Below are 19,337 nucleotides of genomic sequence, written 5' to 3'. Positions count from 1 at the left end.
CTGTGATAAGAACTCTGTTTTCTGTAATTTCAGCACTTCTCCACCCTAGCCTAACTCACCAGAACCATTTGTCTTTTTTTTGTTTTTTTTTTTTTGGCAAAGGAAAGAAACAGTAGCTACAAATCTGTACTGCTGCGTCTCATGTGGCAGGATGACTGCAGCTACAGTAGCTCAAACAGTAGGTGTCATTGTTCCCCAGATGCTCATTAGAGATTACCCACCCTGTTGAAGTGATTAAGGAAATGAAAGGGAAGATCAAGTTACGCGAAACCCTTAGCAAGATTGCTACAAAATTAACAAGAACCTGCAAACTTCAGGTGAAGAACATTCTTGGCAAGGATGTCCATATCCTGGGCTCTCGTGCTCTCTGCTGGACTCCCAGAAAAGCACCCCTACCTCAGTTGCTCAGATGAGCAGCTTGCTATATGCGTTCCGTGCCCCATCCAGCCTGTTATTGTCTGAATTCTTTTGCCTGTCATCCAGTCTGACCTGGCTAGGATCTGTTGCTAGTTCTACTTTTAGTTGTCTGGGTCTTCAGTATCTGCAAATTTGGATTTTGATTTCTGTGTTTATTTCCACTGGGACTGAGGCTCTCAATCCCTACTCTACATTCCTCCGCACCTCTATTGACGCCCATCTCACCTCTACTACCTTCACATTCCTTATGGCCGGGTTCAGATCCTGCCCTCATCCCATCCAACTTCTACTCTTGAATTCCTTCTTAAAAGATTCTGGGATTATACATATAGTTTGTATATATGGATGATACATAGATATAGCCTCTATATAAGGCCCATCTCTCCTTGTGCTTCATCAAAATCCTAAATGTGCTTCGGGAGCTACATACCTGTAACCAGTCTTATTCACTAGGCTCTAAACAGCTCACCTGGCCTCTGAATGGTGGCTCCTTACTCACCTAACACCTACGTCTTAGCAACTGGGCTAATCTTCCTCTGCTTTTTCTTTCTCATTTTGTGCTCCATTGAAACTCTGAAATTGACAGTCTTTATCAATTTCAGCCCAAGTTTTAATACTCCAGGTACAAATGGAAGCTAAATTACTATTTTAACAGATTTGGAATTGCTTACGGTCAGTGTCAGTATGTGTTTTCTAATTTTCCTGTATCAGGAACATCAGATAGATTTATATCTAAATAAGCTTTTGGAATAGAAACTCATTCTTTAGTATTTTAATATTTTTATTCCTTGAAACCAGGAATCATTAATTTATGAAAGTCTTTTAACTATAGATTTACGTGGAAGAAAAATTTAGCTTTGGATAAAATGAGATTAAAGCATTACCTGACATTAGATGGATTCTGAAAACTGTATCATACAACTCCTATCCTGATATGTAGAAAAGTTCTTATAGATCATTTTTAGTTACCTCTTTGGGGATTACTTTTCCAAACAACTTGTGCTAGAATTTGTAGGTTTATGATTTTTTTTCATACTTTATTAAATTTTTTAATAGTTCTTTTTCTTCTTAACTCTATTGTATGTTTTCTCAACTATCATTTTGAGGTAAAAATGTCTCATCAGATGGGGTAGTTTTGAAAAGTGCAATATATCAGGCATTATATTTGTTGTAGACTAACAAGTGCAACAAATAAGCAGGCTATTTACTTGATTATCTACTTTTTTTCCCCCCCAGATAATAAAGTCAACTAGATATTTGGGTGTCTCCAGACACAAATAACTATATATTAAAATTATTTGTTTCCCTTGTCCTTTTTTACTAGAACAGTGTTTCTAAACTGAGGAAGCACATCATCTCTTTGGCCATTTGTACAACTTCTTTGGAGCTCTTTTTTGGGGGGTGGGAGGGTAGATATAAATAACAAAATATAAATAACATAAAATATATCATTTTAACCATTTTTTAATTATTTTTTAAATTGTGACAAATACACATAGCATACAATTTTCTATCTTAACCCTTTCTAAGTGCATTTCCACTAATGTATGAATCCAATTGCTCCATATTTTTCTTAACACTTGTTATGTTCTGTTTTTTGATAACACCATCACTATGATACATACTTTGTATACTTTAAAGGTTCTGGGGTCTCACTGGCCAAGATCCTGAGCTTTGAGTGGTGTTGGGTATCCATATTTTCAATAACTATCATGAGATAGTCTTTTCTACAATAAGTGCTGGGAAAACAGGATATTCACATGCAAAAGCATGGAGTTGGCCCCTCACCTAATATCATATGCAAGAATTAACTCAAAAAAGATCAAAGGCCTAAAGATAAGAACTAAATCTATAAGAACTCTTAAAGGAAAACATCAGGCAAAAGCTACCCAGCCTTGAATTTGGCAGCGATTTCTTAGGTATGACACCAAAGACACAGGAAACAAAAGAAAACATAGACAAATTGGACTTCATGAATTTTTTTTTTAATTTTACAGATCAAAAAAATAAAAGACTATCAACAGAAAGGAAAGGGAGAATGGGGGAAAATATTTACAAATCATTTATCTGATAAGGGATTAATATCCAGAATATATAGAGAACTCCAAAAAATCAACAACAACAACAAAATGATTTTTAAAATGGGAAAAGAACTTGAACAGACATTTCTCCAAAGAAGTTGTACAAATGGCCAATAAGCACATGAAAAGATGCTGAACATCAGTAATCATCAGGGAAATGCAAATTAAAACTATAATGAGATATCACCGCACACCCAATAGGATGGCTGCTTTGAAAAATAAAAACAACAAGCGTTGGCAAAGCTGAAGAGAAACTGAAAACAGGGTCACAGGGTCCCAAAGAGATATTTGTACATCCGTGTTCATAGCAGCATTACTTGTAATAGTCAAAAGGTGGTTGCAACCCAAGTGTCCATCAGTGGATAAATGGATAAATAAAATGCAGTTTATATACACAGTGTAGTCTGATTCAGCCTTAAAAAGAAGGGAACTTCTGATAGACATGACGTGGGTGAACCTTGAGGACATTTATGCCAAATGAAATAAGCTAGTCACAAAAAGACATCTGTATGATCCCCCTTATGTGAAGTACAATATAGTCTAATTCACAGAGACAGAGCAGAATGGTGGTTGCTAGGGGCTGGGGGGATGGGGAGAATTGGGAGTTACTGTTTAATAGGTACAGGGTTTCAGTTTTATAAAATGAAAAGAGTTTTGGAGATGAATGGAATGAATTCACAATATATGCTCAATGCCACTGAACTAAGAAATGGTTTAAATAGTAAATTTTATGTGTGTTTTGCCACCAGAATTTTGAGGGGAAAAAAAGTGTCACATAAGAGATTTTCATGCATACCCCTAGCTGAAAATCACTAAACCAGACCACTAATATAAGTATTTTATACTGAAGAATGGTAATAAACTTAGCTAATGTTCATCATATAATTCTCTAGGGATTCACTATTGAGTTCTTGATATCTGAGCTAGTCAAATTTGTTACTAGAGACAAGTATAGATTCTGAGTTTAATTCCATCAATGTTAATTAAAATGTTAAGCATATTGTTTAGGCTATACTGATAAATTATGTAAATTTTTATGTTTTTTATGCTTCTCTTCATGTTTTTCTTCAGCATGATAAAGTAAAGGAAAAACTGACTCACAGGAAATGACACCTTTATGGCCATTCTATCTAGAGCTCTTGTTTCGTTCTTCAGTCTCCCTGACTTCCTATAGACTTCTGTTTATAAGAACTTCAGATTTGAATAAAATGTAAACCTTTAATTTAAACAAGTAAAAGGCCAGCTCTACCTAATGTAACTACTCCCAGCTTCTCATTTAAATTCTAATGATGATATCAAAGACAAAAACTAGAGACAGCTTTGTAACAATGATAAACCCATATATCAAAGGTCACATCACTGGGATGGGCTGAGAAACATATTATCACCTTATAGACATCATGTTCCACCATCTAAACAATACAGATGGCCACAAAGAGAGAAAGAAGCGGGGGCGGGGGGGGGAACTAAATTGGATTCCTTCCTCTGTCTACTGCACCAACCAGAAAAGTGAGTGACATTCCCCCTACTAAACAGAAAGTTACTTTCTGAACCATTCAGAGCTGAACCGCATATTCTTTTTCACCTCTGTGCCCCCATTAGCTTCTGTATGTCAACATCTATTCAAAGACTAGCACATTTAGTATACAAAGCTATCCCCCTGGGATACTCAGTCACTTAAAGCATTTGAGATGATAAAAAAGGAAGGAAGATTACTGGACATAATGCGTGCTTTCAAGAGTACACTGTACAAAAACAAAGTACAAATTTATTCCTCATTCTCCAGCTTAGTCAGAAAATTGGACCAAATAGCAAGTGCACCTATTTATGCGTCACAGATTGTTCTAGGGCAGACTCATATATTGGCTCTTAAAATCTAAACTCATGAGCAGGCATCTGCCCACAGCCAAAGGATGATGAAATAAACAAGGGAACAATCTACCCACCCAGGGTGTTGGTAATGACCCTGCCTGGATTGATGGATTCTCCTTAAGAACCACAGAACACAAAGAATTATTTGGGACCTATAAAGAGAAATTACAAACTAAGAGAAAGGATGACTTACCCTGAGGACTCAGTGTAAAAACAGATTTCAGAGAATTTCTTTTTACATGATTCAGAAGAAAACTTGAAAAGTAGTATTACTAGTCTTCTTCCAAAAAATGCTCAAGGACATAACCAACCCTCTCTGAAGGGCAGAATAGGTTTACAGTTACAAGTTTAGAGACATAGAAGAATAGCTGAAATAAGGAGGAAAAAGAGAGCCTAGAAATGTATTAGCAGTGTGTGGTAAACAGTAAAGAGCAGAAATTATTAAAAATAAATCAAGTACATGATGAGAAAGAAACTTGAGAAGCTCCTCCAAAATGAAGAGCAAAGGGTAAGAAAAAACTGATAGAAATAATGCTAGATATGAAGGTCAAAGATTAGAAAGTCAACCTAAAAATTATGATTCTAAGGAAAAAAACATACTAATATGAATAAGTAGAAATCAAAGTTTATGCCCAGCTGAGAGGTGAATTTTAAAAGAAATTTTTTTAATTAAGTGGTAGAAACCAATTAGACTCATTGGTGGAGGGACAAAGAAAGTAATAAAATTCTGAATTTCTTATCTTGCATGGAAGGTAGGAGAATAGAAGCAGGAGTCAAGAGTTTTGAGTTTTTTTGTTTATTTTGGGGGGTTTTGTTTTAGTTTTAATAATTAGAGATATATGGGTGTAAGAAGCAATCACTAGTAGAAAATTGTATAAGACTTCTATAATGTAAATCTCCTCAGAAGATAAAAGGAAAGACAGAAATCATAGGAAACGGAAGCTCCCAAATTAGAAAACATAAAGCAAAAACACAAAACTAGAATAAATACATCAACTATGACAATAAATATAAATGGTCAAATTCTTTGATAAAAACTAAAATTACAAAACAAAACAAAACTTGAGCTATATTTTGCCCCAAAGAGCCATACCTGAAACAAAATGGCACAGAAAGGTTAATAATAAAAATTTAGAATTTATATCTGATAAATGTGAACAAAAGGAAAGCAGAGAGGGCAATATCAATACCAGGACAACTAGAGTTCAGTGCCAAATTTGTGAAACAGGACAAACCTGGACTTTATTTAATATGGACTAAACCCATAAAGGCTATAAATTAGCGTGTGTAAAATAGCACAGCTTCAAATGATAGAAATTTAAAAGCTGGCGTTGGTGGTATAGTGGTGAGCATAGCTGCCTTCCAAATGATAGAAATTTAAACTCTTAAGTGAAGAAGAATAAACAAACACACTTGAAGCATAGAACTTATACATACAATTATATTTGTTTAATAAAATTTACAAAATAAATAACCCTGAGAATTTTATATAATCAATGAGATTTAAAATGAATGAGCATTGCCAAGATGTCCATCGACAGATGAATGGATAAAGAAGATGTGGTATATATATATACAATGGAATATTATGCAGCCATCAAAAGGAATGAGATCTTGCCATTTGCAACGACGTGGATGGAACTGGAGGGTATTATGTTGAGTGAAATAAGTCAAAAAGAGAAAGACATGTATCATATGATCTCACTGATATGAGGAATTCTTAATCGCATGAAACAAACTGAGTGTTGTTGGAGTGGGGGTTAGGGTGGGAGGGAGGGGGTGACTGGGTGATAGACACTGAGGAGGGTATGTGCTCTGGTAAGCGCTGTGAATTGTGCAAGACTGTTGAATCTCAGATCTGTACCTCTGAAACCAATAATGCAATATATGTTAAGAAAAAAAAAAAGAAGGTAGCGGGAGGGGAAGAATGAAGCAGGGGAAATCGGAGGGGTGGATGAACCATGAGAGACGATGGACTCTGAAAAACAAACTGAGGGTTCTAGAGGGGAGGGGGGTGGGAGGATGGGTTGGCCTGGTGGTGGGTATTGAGGAGGGCACGTTCTGCATGGAGCACTGGGTGTTATGCACAAACAATGAATCATGGAACACTTCATCTAGAACTAATGATGTAATGTATGGGGATTAACATAAGAATAAAAAAAATTAAATAATAAAATAAATAAATAAATAAAATGAATGAGCATTACATACTAAACTTTGCACCCTATAAGTAGAGCACAAAACTTCCTGCTACTTTCTAAAGAATTATTCAGCTGTATCTGGAAATTCTTGAAGAGTAGAAATTTTAGGGGTGCCTGGGTTGCTCAGTCGGTTAAGCATCTGCCTTTGGCTTGGATTGTGATGCTGGGGTCCTGGGATCGAGCCCCACATCGGGCTCCCTGCTCAGCAGAGAGTCTGCTTGTCCCTCTCCCTCTGCCCCTCATCCCCCCCACCACTTGTGCTCTCTCTCTCAAATGAATAAAAAAAATCTTAAAAAAAAAAAAAAGTAGAAATTTTAACAGTCATGTATTCTAACCATGGTGTAATTGATACCAAAAAATTTCCAGTCAACCAATGAAAACTCTCCTAAAGAGAGGAAAAAATTCAGAGGAAATAAAAACTAGTGTAGACTATTGATAAGAAAAAGGGGGAACATACATATCAAAATTTGTGAATCTAAGCTCTTTTTAAGAGGTGACTTCAGCTTCTTAAGAATGAAAATAAATGAGCCATGCAATCAGAATAAGAAATGATATAAAAGAAGAAAAGCAACCTCTTAGAAATTTAGAAGGTTTTAATAATAATAAATAGAAAAAAGAGCAGAACTGATGTTTGAATCCAGAAACTGGTTCTTTGGGAATAAAAATGAAAACTATAAAATAGAAAAACCTCTGGTGAACTTAAGAAAAAAAAACAACAAAACTAATAATCAGAATTGAAGTTTGTGGTCAAGGGATATAGTAATTCTTAAAAGATTAAAGACTGCTGGCTCAGTCGGTTGAGAGTCTGACTCTTGATTTCAGCTCAGGTCCTGATTTCAGGGTCATGAGATTGAACCCCTCATGGGGCTCCACACTCCACACTCAGGAGTCTGCCTAAGATTCTCTCTCCCTCCCCCTTTCCTTCTCACTCGCTTGCTCCCTCTTTCTCTCTCTCTCTCTCTCTCAAATAAATAAATAAATCTTAAAAAATAAATAAAAGATTAAAGACTCCTTGTTGCAATTTCATACTAATAAACATGAAAATCTAGAAATAAAAAGTTTCCTGGAATGTATAAATTTTGAAAAGAAGAGAATTCCATTTGAATCCAAAAAAGTACTTTGAGTAATCTGTTCTAAGAAAATAACTAGATATATAGCCAAAGGTTTATATGAATAGCAGCATTATTTGAGAATAAGGATTATGTCCTTATTAAGGACACACACTGAAGCCAGATTACATGAGATAGAATCAGAGCTGTGTAAACTTGAATGAGATATTAGATCTCTTTGAAGCTCAATTTCCTCATCTATAAATGAGTATATATAGTGAACTATTCATTTCATTCAGAATTTTGCTTTACAAAGACCTTAGTCTAAAAACTAAAACTCTGAATTTCTTTTTATGCAAAAACATGCTAAATATGTAAAACTGAAAACTCCAATAATTAGGGCCTGAACAAAAAGCTATACAAAAGGTGAGTATTTTGATATTTTGATGGGCTCTATTTAATTTGTTAGGAAATATTTAACCGGGACGCCTGGGTGGCTTAGTCATTAAGTGTCTGCCTTCAGCTCAGGTCATGATCCCAGGGTCCTGGGATTGAGCCCCACTTCAGGCTCCCTGCTCGGCGGGAAGCCTGCTTCTCCCTCTCCCCCTTCCCCTGCTTGTGTTCCCTCTCTTGCTGTGTCTCTCTCTGTCAAACAAATAAATAAAATCTTTCAAAAAAAAAAGAAAATATTTAATAGATCATCAAAATGTAGGAATGAAAGATAGTTTTTTTCTTCAAAATAGTCCTAATACTTAAAGGAATATGAAGTGTGAGGTTTGATAAAGTACGAGAATAAATATTTTCCTCCTACTAATATCCATGTAGTATGTTTTCAATTTATGTTCCAGTATTATATGCATAGTATTTGATTTAAAACCAGAATGTGAGGTTTTTTAGATCCAAACTGTCTATACCACCACAAAAGGGTAATACAGTTTTTGTCAAAGTTTGAATACCTATAAATGCATCATTAAATTTCTGTATATCATAATCATAGCTAAAAGTTAAAACAAAGTGGATACTGAAAATCAAGTGTATTTCTTTTTTTTTTTTTCCCCTGGGATCATGACCTGAGCCTAAGGCAGGCGCTTAATGACTGAGCCACCCAGGCACCCCAAGTGTATTTCTTTTAATGTATGACATTGTCCACGGAAGACAGGGTTTTAATGAAAAAGTTTTAATTAGAAATCTGTTATGCGGGGCACCTGGGTGGCTCAGTCATTAAGCGTCTGCCTTAGGCTCAGGTCGTGATCCTGGGGTCCTGGGATCGAGCCCCGCATCGGGCTCCCTGCTCGGCCAGGAGCCTGCTTCTCCCTCTCTCACTTCCCTTGCTTGTGTTCCCTCTCTGTGTCTCTCTCTGTCAAATAAATAAATAAAATCTTTAAAAAAAAAAAAAAGAAATCTGTTATGCAACTGTAAGAAATAACGTTGGATTCATCTTATAGTGTTGATGCTGCATATTAACTTTTAGTATTTTAAAATAATACTAAAAATATTGTATTCTGTTAAATAGACAAATTAGGAGCTTCATGCTATTTTGATGATTAGTTACATGATCTTCATCCTTAGGCTGAATTAAACATCACATAATTGTCTTTTAAATCCTTACCCATTAAAAAGAAAAAACTGACTAAATGTGTTCTAGAGGGGAAAAAAGGATAATTCTGTTCGACCTAACAGTTCCTATTGAAACAATAATACTTTACCACAATAATATTTGTATACCACAGAAGAGAACATACTGAAGTAAGAGAATGTATAAAAAAAGAGAACACATGCTTTTTCAAGATGTCGGATTTTAGTAGATTTGAAACTTCTTTCTTTTTATATGTAGATTTCTTTATTTCAAGTCAAGAGATCTAATTAAAGAATCACTTGTCAACAGGCATTCTGTGCATCTTATCACATGCAAATTTATAGACTAATATTGTTGAGCATATTCAGCTTCCAGAAATGCAGTTTGGGTTTTGTTAATAGAGATACAGACTAAATATATTTAAGTATGTCATAGAATATATTGCAGAGTAGGCTTAGAATCTGTTTTAAAAGACTATACCCATAGCGGATGTGGTTGCATCATCACTCACAGTAGGCTTGGGTAATGAAATTGACCATAGTTCTGGAGTCTGCATAGAGGCTTATTTTTTTCAGTTTTGAATACTTGCTTTACAACATTGGGAGATGATCCCTTCCATATTCAAGTGTTTATATTGCATAAGTAAGAAACTTTGTTAGCAAATCAGTCAAGGGCTCTGAAAAAAATCATTTTTCTTCGCTTTCTGCAGAGGATAAAAAACAAGTTCCATGTAGACGAAGGAAGTCTGTATCTCTCACTTTAGCTTATTTGCTTGTTGCCCTTTTGTCATTTTCTTAGAATTACCTTCATGAGTGAATTATAGCTATGGAAATAACCCCTATGTCTGTCATTAAATATTCTTAGAAATCTTGTTATTGGTGAGTTATTAAGCACATCCCACAGGAACTATACAGGTGGCTGGATACCTGACCAAAGCCATATTGGTGTTTAATAAACCATAACTATGACTGAAACTGTCATAATATATTATGCAATTATAATCTTTTGTAGTGATTTAAACTTCAGGGCAGTAAACTTTTAGAGCTAAAAGAAAACCACAGGGGGGGCGCCTGGGTGGCTCAGTTGGTTAAGCGACTGCCTTCGGCTTAGGTCATGGTCCTGGAGTCCCTGGATCGAGTCCCGCATCAGGCTCCCTGCTCGGCAAGGGTCTGCTTCTCCCTCTGACCCTAACCCCTCTCATGTGCTCTCTCTCATTCTCTCTCTCTCAAATAAAGAAATAAAATCTTAAAAAAAAAAGAAAAGAAAAGAAAACCACAGGGATCACTAGCCAAGCCTTTTATTTTCGGTATGAAGAAACCTATCCAAAGCAGCCAGGCTAACCAGCAATCTATGATTTCAGCTAATTAACTGCAGAGCCAAGACCAGAACTTCTCTTTTCTGATTCCCAATGGAACATGTTCACTTCTCAGAATACTTTCTTTAGAGAAATTCTGCTTAAAAAACATGAAAATATGGACACGTTAAGTATACCAAAAATTCTAAAGGCCTATTAGAGAAACATAAAAGTATAAATTATCATAAATTTGACCTAAGATCAATATATTAGCAAAATTGAATATGATTTAATTCCTTGCTTTTGTCATTGATCTATTTATTTTGCATTCTGAAAATGGCTCAGTTAAGCTTCTGCCTTTAAGCTCAGGTCACGATCCCAGGGTCCTGGGATTGAGCCCCATGTCGGGCTCCCTGCTTAGCGGGGAGTCTGCTTCTCCCTCTCCTTCTGCCCCTCCTCCCCGCTTGTGCTCTCTTTGTCAAATAAATAGATAAAATCTTAAAAAAAAAAAAAAAAAGACTGATTTAGAAGGCTTAGGTCATTTTTCTTTAAGCTATGAGGGAAATTTTGATGTGTTGCCTTTTATTCACTTACGCTAGCATAAGTTTTCCAGTGCATACCCTCATTACGTAGATTAGAATGTTTAAAAATAGCTATTGTGATATCTAAGTAATTGAAGTCTTGAAGAATCTTAGTTGCAGGGAATTACCGCTTTGCTAATCAGTGTCTTCCACAAATCAACAGCATCAGAATCACTGTAGAATTTGTTAGAAAGGCAGAATCTCAGCTTCCCCTTCCGGAGACCTAGACCTACTGAATCGGAGTCTGTGTGCGAACAAGATCCTGGATGATTCAGATATGCCTTAGGATTTGAGAAGCACCAATGTAGAGTTAGTAATCTCAGAACCTGTTTCTACTTGATGTCATTTTCTTGTCTCTTTCTTCCTCGCCTTTCTTTTTGTGTCCTGCTGCCCAACTTCCCCAAAAGAAACATAAAAATATCAGTGTGTGCTTTAATAAGCAAAAGGAAGTTCAGGTCAAAAGTGTGTAGAAGGGAGGCGCCTGGGTGGCTCAGTTGGTTAAGCAACTGCCTTCAGCTCAGGTCATGATCCCAGAGTCCTGGGATCGAGCCCCCCATCGGGCTCCCTGATCGGCGGGAAGCCTGCTTCTCCCTCTCCCACTCCCCCTGCTTGTGTTACCTCTCTTGCTCTTTCTCTTTCTCTGTCAGATGATTTTAAAAAAATGTTCCTATGTTCAAAATTCCACGGTATATCCAAGGATGTTTGGGGTGATTGAAAGCGGCTCTGCTCCCAAAACTGAGGCTGTGTAACTACATTGAGAAGTGAAATACAGGAGTTAATTACACAGTGTTGACTTTACAGAGGGTGAGCCACAAAGCATCAAAAGCAGGGACTGCCTGTTCCAGTTAAGGACAGAGAACAGCAAAGGATATATTATTGGTTATGTAATCTGGGAACCACTGTGAATAACAGGCATTGTGAGGCAGATGAGAAAAATGGTTGTGATTAAAAGCAAAGTAAAACACCAAATCCAAGCCTCCATCTACAAAGATGATTCTAGTGAGATTTTCTTCTAGTGAGTGATGGATTGAATGTCTAGTGTAGTGATTAAGAGCTTAGACTGAGCTAAAACTTTCTTGGTTCAAGTTCCAGCTCATCTACTTCTTGGCTCTGTCGCTGTGGGCAAGTTACTTAACCTCTAACCTCTTCAACTGAAAATTGAGAAAACAATAGTACCTACCTCATGGGTTACTGTAAATAGCAAACAAGAAAATATATGTACAAAATACTTGACACAGTGTCTGAAACATAGTAAGGACTCAGTAAGCATTAGAGTGTATTTGTTCATTTGCTTATTTACTCATTCATTAAGGTTTTTCTCATCAGTTTCCCTTGTGAACAATAGCATTATTTTATGTGTCTCTTCTGGGATTTGGCTGTGGTTTGTGGCCATGACAGACAGCAATAGCTCTTTTTAAGGAAATTCTCTGGGCTAAAGAGTGAGTGTCTGTTGATCACCTCTGGGATAATGAGTGCTAGGCTGGGTCTGATGGTGGTTATGATAGTGGCAGAGAGTATAATGAAAGAAAAAGAGAGATATCATACAATCCCTTGAGGTACTTAGATTCTGAGTGGAAAGAGATGAAATACCCACATACATGGGAGAAAAACCCAACAGATGATTTTTAAAAAATGTTCCTATGTTCAAAATTGCATGGTATATCCAAGGATGTTTGGGGTGATTGAAAGGCAGCCATCAGCCTCGGTCATTAACACCTGTCATTTTCTTCAGGTGTTTTCTACAAAGAAGGAGGAGAAAAGGGAACTATTATATCTATTAGGTAAAACTGTAGTGTGACAAGCATAGACATTTAAACAGACTTTTGAATCTTGATTTAGAAGCTGACTAACCATGGGAGGGCAGACTGAGAAACTGCTAAAATTGCTGCCGGCCTCGACCTCATTGTGGTTATATGAACACAGGGGGCAGGCAAGAGGGGTGAAGTTCCGGAGGGTGCTTATCAGATAATGTTCTATAAGTTCATTGTTCCACGTTAGGTTGACTACTTTGTAATGCTTTTGAAGGAATTCAGGCTTTGGAGGAAATAGAAAAGTAGAGGAACTTTATAAGTGCTCAATAAAGGGGCCATAAATTAGGTGTTGCGATGAAACATAGATCTTGAAGGATTCTCCATCTTGAGGAACTCAGGAAGAAAGGTGGCTTAGAAATAGTTGTGTGGGGACGCCTGAGTGGCTCGGTCAGTTAAGTGTCTGCCGTCAGCTCAGGTCATGATCTCAGGGTCCTGGGATCGAGCCCCACGTAGGGCTCCCTGCTCAGCGGGGAGCCTGCTTCTTCCACCCTTCCCCCCGCTTATGCTCTCTCTCTGAAATAAATAAGTAAAATCTTTTTAAAAAATATATTTTAAAAAAGAAAGAAATAGTTTTGTAGAAACCAGTGTTGTTCCTTGTTCTCTGTCCCCTGCTGCTGTCTGCCTGTTCTGAGCAGTTTTAGAAAGTTGCTTCTGTCTGCAGGTCTGGAGGGAGTGGACGAGGAGGGAAGAGATTTGGGCTGGGGAGAGCAGGGAATGGGTGGAGTTGGTAGCAGGAAGGCAGTCAGTGGCATTATACTAATATTTTGGGTAAATAAAAAGACGCTGAAGGAGGGTGAGGGCCAGGATAGTAGGGGCAGAGGTAGAGATGGTTTTTAAAGGTCACTTTGAAACAGTCTATCATGGACATCTTTAAAATGGGGGTGCGGGGACACTGTTTAGGAGTAAACACCCATGGGCATCCTCTAATTCCAGAAACAAGTGAAAATCAGCATCTGTCAGGGGATGGGTTAAACATTGTACAAGGGTCACTCAGAGTCTAGCTAATACTTTTAGTCTGGAATCCCCTTCAGATGTTTGGTTCATAGTCTCTGATGCTTTGTCTAATCTGACTTTCTTTCTTTGTGCTTCTTTTCCACAGCACGCATGTATCCCAAGTCAGCAATGTTTCGACAACTGGAGAGTAAGTTATTTGGGTTTCCCTTTCCCATTTATCGAACAGAAAAAAAGCTACTCTAATGGTGTGTAGTATTGGAAGATTAATACAGTAAGCAACTTATGATGATTTTTAAAACCACTGAGAGAAGAGGACTAAATAAGAAGTGTTCGTGTTTGAGTTTCTGCGTGGGTGTGTGACTAGAGACAGCTCAACCATTTGAACATGCGAGATTTTTGTTTCAGTCAAAATAATGTCAGAGTTTATTAATGTTTGCAAAATACGTGTTTAGGGAGGTATCTTAGAGTGGAAGACGCTATTAAAGGTTAAAGTAGTAACAGTGTCTTTACTTCTTCCTTCCTTATTTTTAATCAGCCTACATTTATTGAGTACCTGCAATATGCCAACATAGTGTTAGGTGTGTAATGTCAACTAAGCCTCGGGCTCTGCCATCAGGGACTTTACAGTCTAAGAGGGACACAGAATCAAAAGCAAATTAGTGATGGCAACAAGTCCTTTATCCACAGGGCAGGACAGTGCTCTACTGATGATGCCAATCATGTATCTCTTTCCTCCTAAGGCTACCAACTGGACTAAAATCCAAGCTCCAGTTACCTATCCTTGCCTCCCTCTCTGACCACATTGCTCATCATCCTTCAAGCACATGACATTCTGTTTCTGGAATAGGCCAAGCTTATAGTTGCCCCAGAGCCCTTGCACTGGCTGTTTTTCAGCCTGGCCATTCATTTTCATATCATTCACTTTTTTGTTCAAATGTCCGCTCCTCCGAGAAGCCATCCTTGACTATCCGCCGTCCTTCTCCTATCCTGTACAACATTTTGGAGAGAATTTATCACTTTCTGAAATTTCAGGATTTGTTTATTACCTCTCTTGCCTCACAGCAATGTAAGCTCCATAAACATGGGGACCTTGTTTGTCATATTCATGGCTGTATCCCTAACACCTAGAAAAGTGCCTGGTGTATATTAGGCACTAAATAAATATTTGTGAATAGTTTCTTGCTCGAAGATTTTCCTTCACACACACCTCTCTTCCTTCCTTGCTAAGATGTAAATGGGCCTTTTTAGCGCATCTTCCATCAAGAGGGATCAGGAGGAAGAGGAGGAAAGATGTGATAAGGAGGAAGAGAGGATAATTTAAAGAAGCACTGAGTAGGATGAATTTGTATCTAATAGGATGAATTGGGATTTTTTTTTTCCTTCTTTGTAAGGTGAGGAAGCAATGAGAAGGCAGGACTGACCTCTCTTAGCTTTGTGAATTTTAAAGTGATTCCAGAATTGTACCAAGACTGATACGTTCTTTCTTGTGTATTTCCTGATAACCTTTACTTCTTATAGGTCTTGTATAGTTTGGAAAAGGTGTGGAGTTAGTTTGTATGTATACATTAATTCACTCACATTCCTATAGACCACAGTTAGGTAATCTTGAATCATTGGGATGTGGAGTTCTAAATATAAAAACTCTTTGTTTTAAAGATTCATTTATTCATTCATTCATGCATTCATTTATTTGTTGGGGTGAGAGGGGGAGAGGGAGACAAAGTCTTAAGCAGACCCTGTGCTGAGCACACAGAGCCCAACTCAGGGCTCAATCTCATGACCCTGAGATCACAACGTGAGCCGAAACCAAGAGTTGGACACTCAACCAATCGTACCACCCAGGTACCCCTAAATATAGAAGTTCTAATGCCCAAGTTAGACTACACTTGTTCATTGTCTTCAAATAGTTTTAATGAGATTACCATGTGTCTATTATAAAACTACAATTGGAAACTCTTAAACTTCTTAAATTTTTCAAAACCCATCTTATTTAAGTGAATGTATTTCTTAATCTGAACATTTTAAAAACAAATGTGGTTCTTTTTAAATTTTTAATAGCTTTATTGAAGTATAATTAATATACAAAGAACTACACATACTTAATGTCTACAGTTTGATGAGTTTGGATGTGATTCTTTTTTCAAGTGCAGGAAGACATGGTTTGAGGAGTATATGTTTAGAATTTTCCATGCCAGCTCATTCAGAATTAAATAACGTGGTGATAAAGGAAGGCTTAGACACATTAAAAGATTATATAGCTTTCATAAGGATACCCTATCTATCTCACCATGCACTCTTCAGCCCCTGTGCTTAAGTATTTCCTTATGTTAAATGAAGTAAATCTATCCTGCCATCTTCAGTAACACATATTGGGATGTTTGCATGATAACAGCTTCAATTATATACATCACAATGTAATTGCATAGAGGTTCAGAAAGATTTTGCTGTTCGAAATAGTGATTGTTCTGGTGAGGTGTTCCTTTTTTTTTTTTTTTTTTTTTTAAAGATTTTATTTATTTATTTGAGAGAGAGAGAATGAGAGAGAGCAAGCACATGAGAGGGGGGAGGGTCAGAGGGAGAAGCAGACTCCCCGCCGAGCAGGGAGCCCGATGTGGGACTCGATCCAGGGACTCCAGGATCATGACCTGAGCCGAAGGCAGTCGATTAACCAACTGAGCCACCCAGGCGCCCGAGGTGTTCCTTTTTAATAACATTATTCCCTGCATAATTTTATCTTAAAGAATTCTACATAGATAATAGGTATCATAAAATCATTTGTGCCCATTTGCTTTGTAAACCATACTGTCTGCCTCTGCAGAGCTGGTATGAAATCCGAAGGAACTCACCTTTGTAAGAATAGGTGTATTATTACTCTATGAGGAAAAAAATATTTCCTCATTCTGCCTTATATTAAATGACCCTTATTTCCTGAATGCCTCTGATAATTGTTGCCAGGCTTGCTGTGAGCATTTCAGTCATCCTGGACCTACAAAGATGAAAAACCCAGTGATCAAAGTGGTAGCATTTGTCAGGTTTGGTTTTATTTTTAACACACAATGCAGATATTTTGAGATGTCTCATATGCGGTCTTTGCTCATGAAGCTGTGGTAGATCTACCATTGAACAAATGCTGATATTTCCCAAATTATGGATATAAATTTTTAAAGGCAATCACTGATAAATTTGATTGCCTGATGGACTCTGTGTTCTGCTTTTATTAGACTCTTAGAGAGAACCATCCGGTCGGCAGTAGAACAGCACCTTTTTGATGTAAACGGCTCTGGAGGCCAAAGTTCAGAGGACTCGGAATCTGGAGCATCATCAGCATCTTCGGCCACATCTGCCAGACAGCGCCGCCGTCAGTCCAAAGAGCAGGATGAAGTTCGACGTGGCAGAGATGTGTGAGTTGGCATTAGAGCGTCTTATTTGCATTTTCTCCTCTCCTTTTAAAAATATACACCTGAGGGCGCCTGGGTGGTTCAGTTGGTTAAGCGACTGCCTTCGGCTCAGGTCATGATCCTGGAGTCCCGGGATCGAGTCCCGCATCGGGCTCCCTGCTCGGCAGGGGGTCTGCTTCTCCCTCTGCCCTCTTCCCTCTCATGTGCTCTCTCATTCTCTCTCTCTCAAATAAATAAATAAAATCTTAAAAAATATATATATATACACCTGAATTAGTCACTGTGTTATAACCATTCCCATTTCAGTATTCCCGTTAAAACTTCAAAAATTCCTTTTTGACTATTCTAAACTTAGCTAACATTTGGAAATTTGTAGGTGACTAAATGAACATTTCAGTTTTGTCTGGATGTTCTGTGTTGTCTAGATGTATGTTGTAGGAAGCCACCTCTGATTTAATACACTTTAGGGCTTCCTCATGAATATCTTCTTCAGAGGGATGCTGGACCACTGGAGGAGAAAATTGCCATATGCCTGTCCAGAGGCGGGGTTTTTTTTTTTAAGATTTATTTATTTATTTGAGAGAGGGAGAGTGTGTGCGTGCGTGTTTTGCGGGTGGGGGTGGGGAGTAGAGAGAAGGAGAATCCCAAGCAGACTCCATGCTGAGCAGAGATCCTGACCTGAGCGGAAACCAAGAGTCAGGCGGCCAACCGACTGCACCACCCAGGCACCACAGAGGTGGTTTTTTTCTTGTTAGACAACATTCATTTGGTTGTTAGACTACCTTATAAAATCAACAGATTTCCGTACTGTATTGGCCTGATGCAGTACTAGAATATCACTGTAATACTTTCACAGTTGACTACATTTTAGTATCAGAAAGGTTGAGCTTAAGTCTAATCGAAGAGGAAATGCTTAAGTTCTTTATTATCATAATGACTAGTTTTAAGCTTTCCCACAGCATGAATTTCAAGAATAGTATCATAAGAAACTTTATTCTTCATTAGAGGACTTGATAAAATACAAATAAACAATTATCATCTATATTTTTCAATAATCATCATTTAAATGCCAAGGAAAATAAGGTTATATTCATATATTTTTCCTGAAAGTTTTAAGTTTATTTGTATCTACTATAGCATTTAGTCTCCATAAAGTTATTGTTTTGAACTCCTTATTAAATGTCAAAGACTAAATCAGACCCTAGTTCCCCTCATTCCTTTTCACCTGGATTCATAATGCACATCAAAATCTTAGGGGGGAAAAAGGGAAACTTCTTTTTGCTTAAAGAAAGACGCAAAAGATAAGTGGTATAAATAAATACCATGCTGCATATCATGAAGATGTTTAAGGGCCATACTAGCAAATGTAATTTTAGGAATAAAACAGTATCAGTGGTATACACCACTGACTTTTTAAGTGATATAAGGAGCACTTTAAAAAAAAATTTTGTCTTGTGGCTGGTGGATAGGAGGGAGTGCTATAATATTACCTTTACAAAATAGGAAAATTATAATACAGGAGGTATTTACATTTAAAATTAGCTACTGACTAAGCTTTATAGAAAACGTTTAGGAGTAAAATTAACTTGTGTACTGCCTATATTGTGTTACACAGCAAGTACAAATTATTTAATACTGTTCTTATCCCCCGTCTCATTTTTTGCCAAATAGTATGTAGCAACACATTGCATTTTTAAAATATCCTTAGTGTGTCACGACATGTGTCACGACATCATGCTTTCCACCCTCTTTGTTTGGACAGAGGGATAGCAAGCAGAGGTTGGAAGTGGTAGTAAGACAAGAGAGAGAACAGAGCAGATGGTTGTAGTGTTGACGGTTGATGCTGCATGGCGGCAGGGCAGGGGACAGCACAGTGGGGTAAGGTCCAAATGAACAGGCGGTAGAAAAATATGAAACATAGAGTAACCTTTCCTGCAGAATTTAGAGTTTCCCACAGCCAGGCATGTTTCTAAGTTCTCTTGATCATACTTTACTGTCAATATCAGGAGAACAAAAGGAGATGAAGAACGGTAGAGACCGACTAATCTAACAACCTGTGAAACTCTAGCCTTCCCCTTATTTTTTCTTCTCTGGTATTTCCTT

The 19,337-nt window shown here is 37.5% G+C and overlaps 1 protein-coding gene across 7 annotated transcripts in view; it reads left to right on the top strand.

The window, feature by feature from the left end:
* The window catches only part of FAM13A (family with sequence similarity 13 member A), a 351,485-nt gene that overhangs the window by 267,050 nt on the left and 65,098 nt on the right, over positions 1-19,337 (top strand). For all 7 annotated transcript variants that reach the window (XM_064584795.1, XM_054508809.2, XM_064584794.1 and 4 more), the window contains 2 exons: positions 13,982-14,023; positions 17,058-17,237. In XM_064584795.1, coding sequence (XP_064440865.1) covers positions 13,982-14,023; positions 17,058-17,237 — 222 coding nt within the window. The remainder of the gene's footprint in view (positions 1-13,981; positions 14,024-17,057; positions 17,238-19,337) is intronic.

This window comes from Mirounga angustirostris, unplaced genomic scaffold, assembly GCF_029215605.1.
Source record: "Mirounga angustirostris isolate CCGP_5_RB_7025 unplaced genomic scaffold, mMirAng1.0.hap1 SCAF_2, whole genome shotgun sequence".
In the NCBI taxonomy this organism is placed as follows: Eukaryota; Metazoa; Chordata; class Mammalia; order Carnivora; family Phocidae; genus Mirounga; species Mirounga angustirostris.
This window is presented reverse-complemented; position numbering and strand designations above follow the sequence as displayed.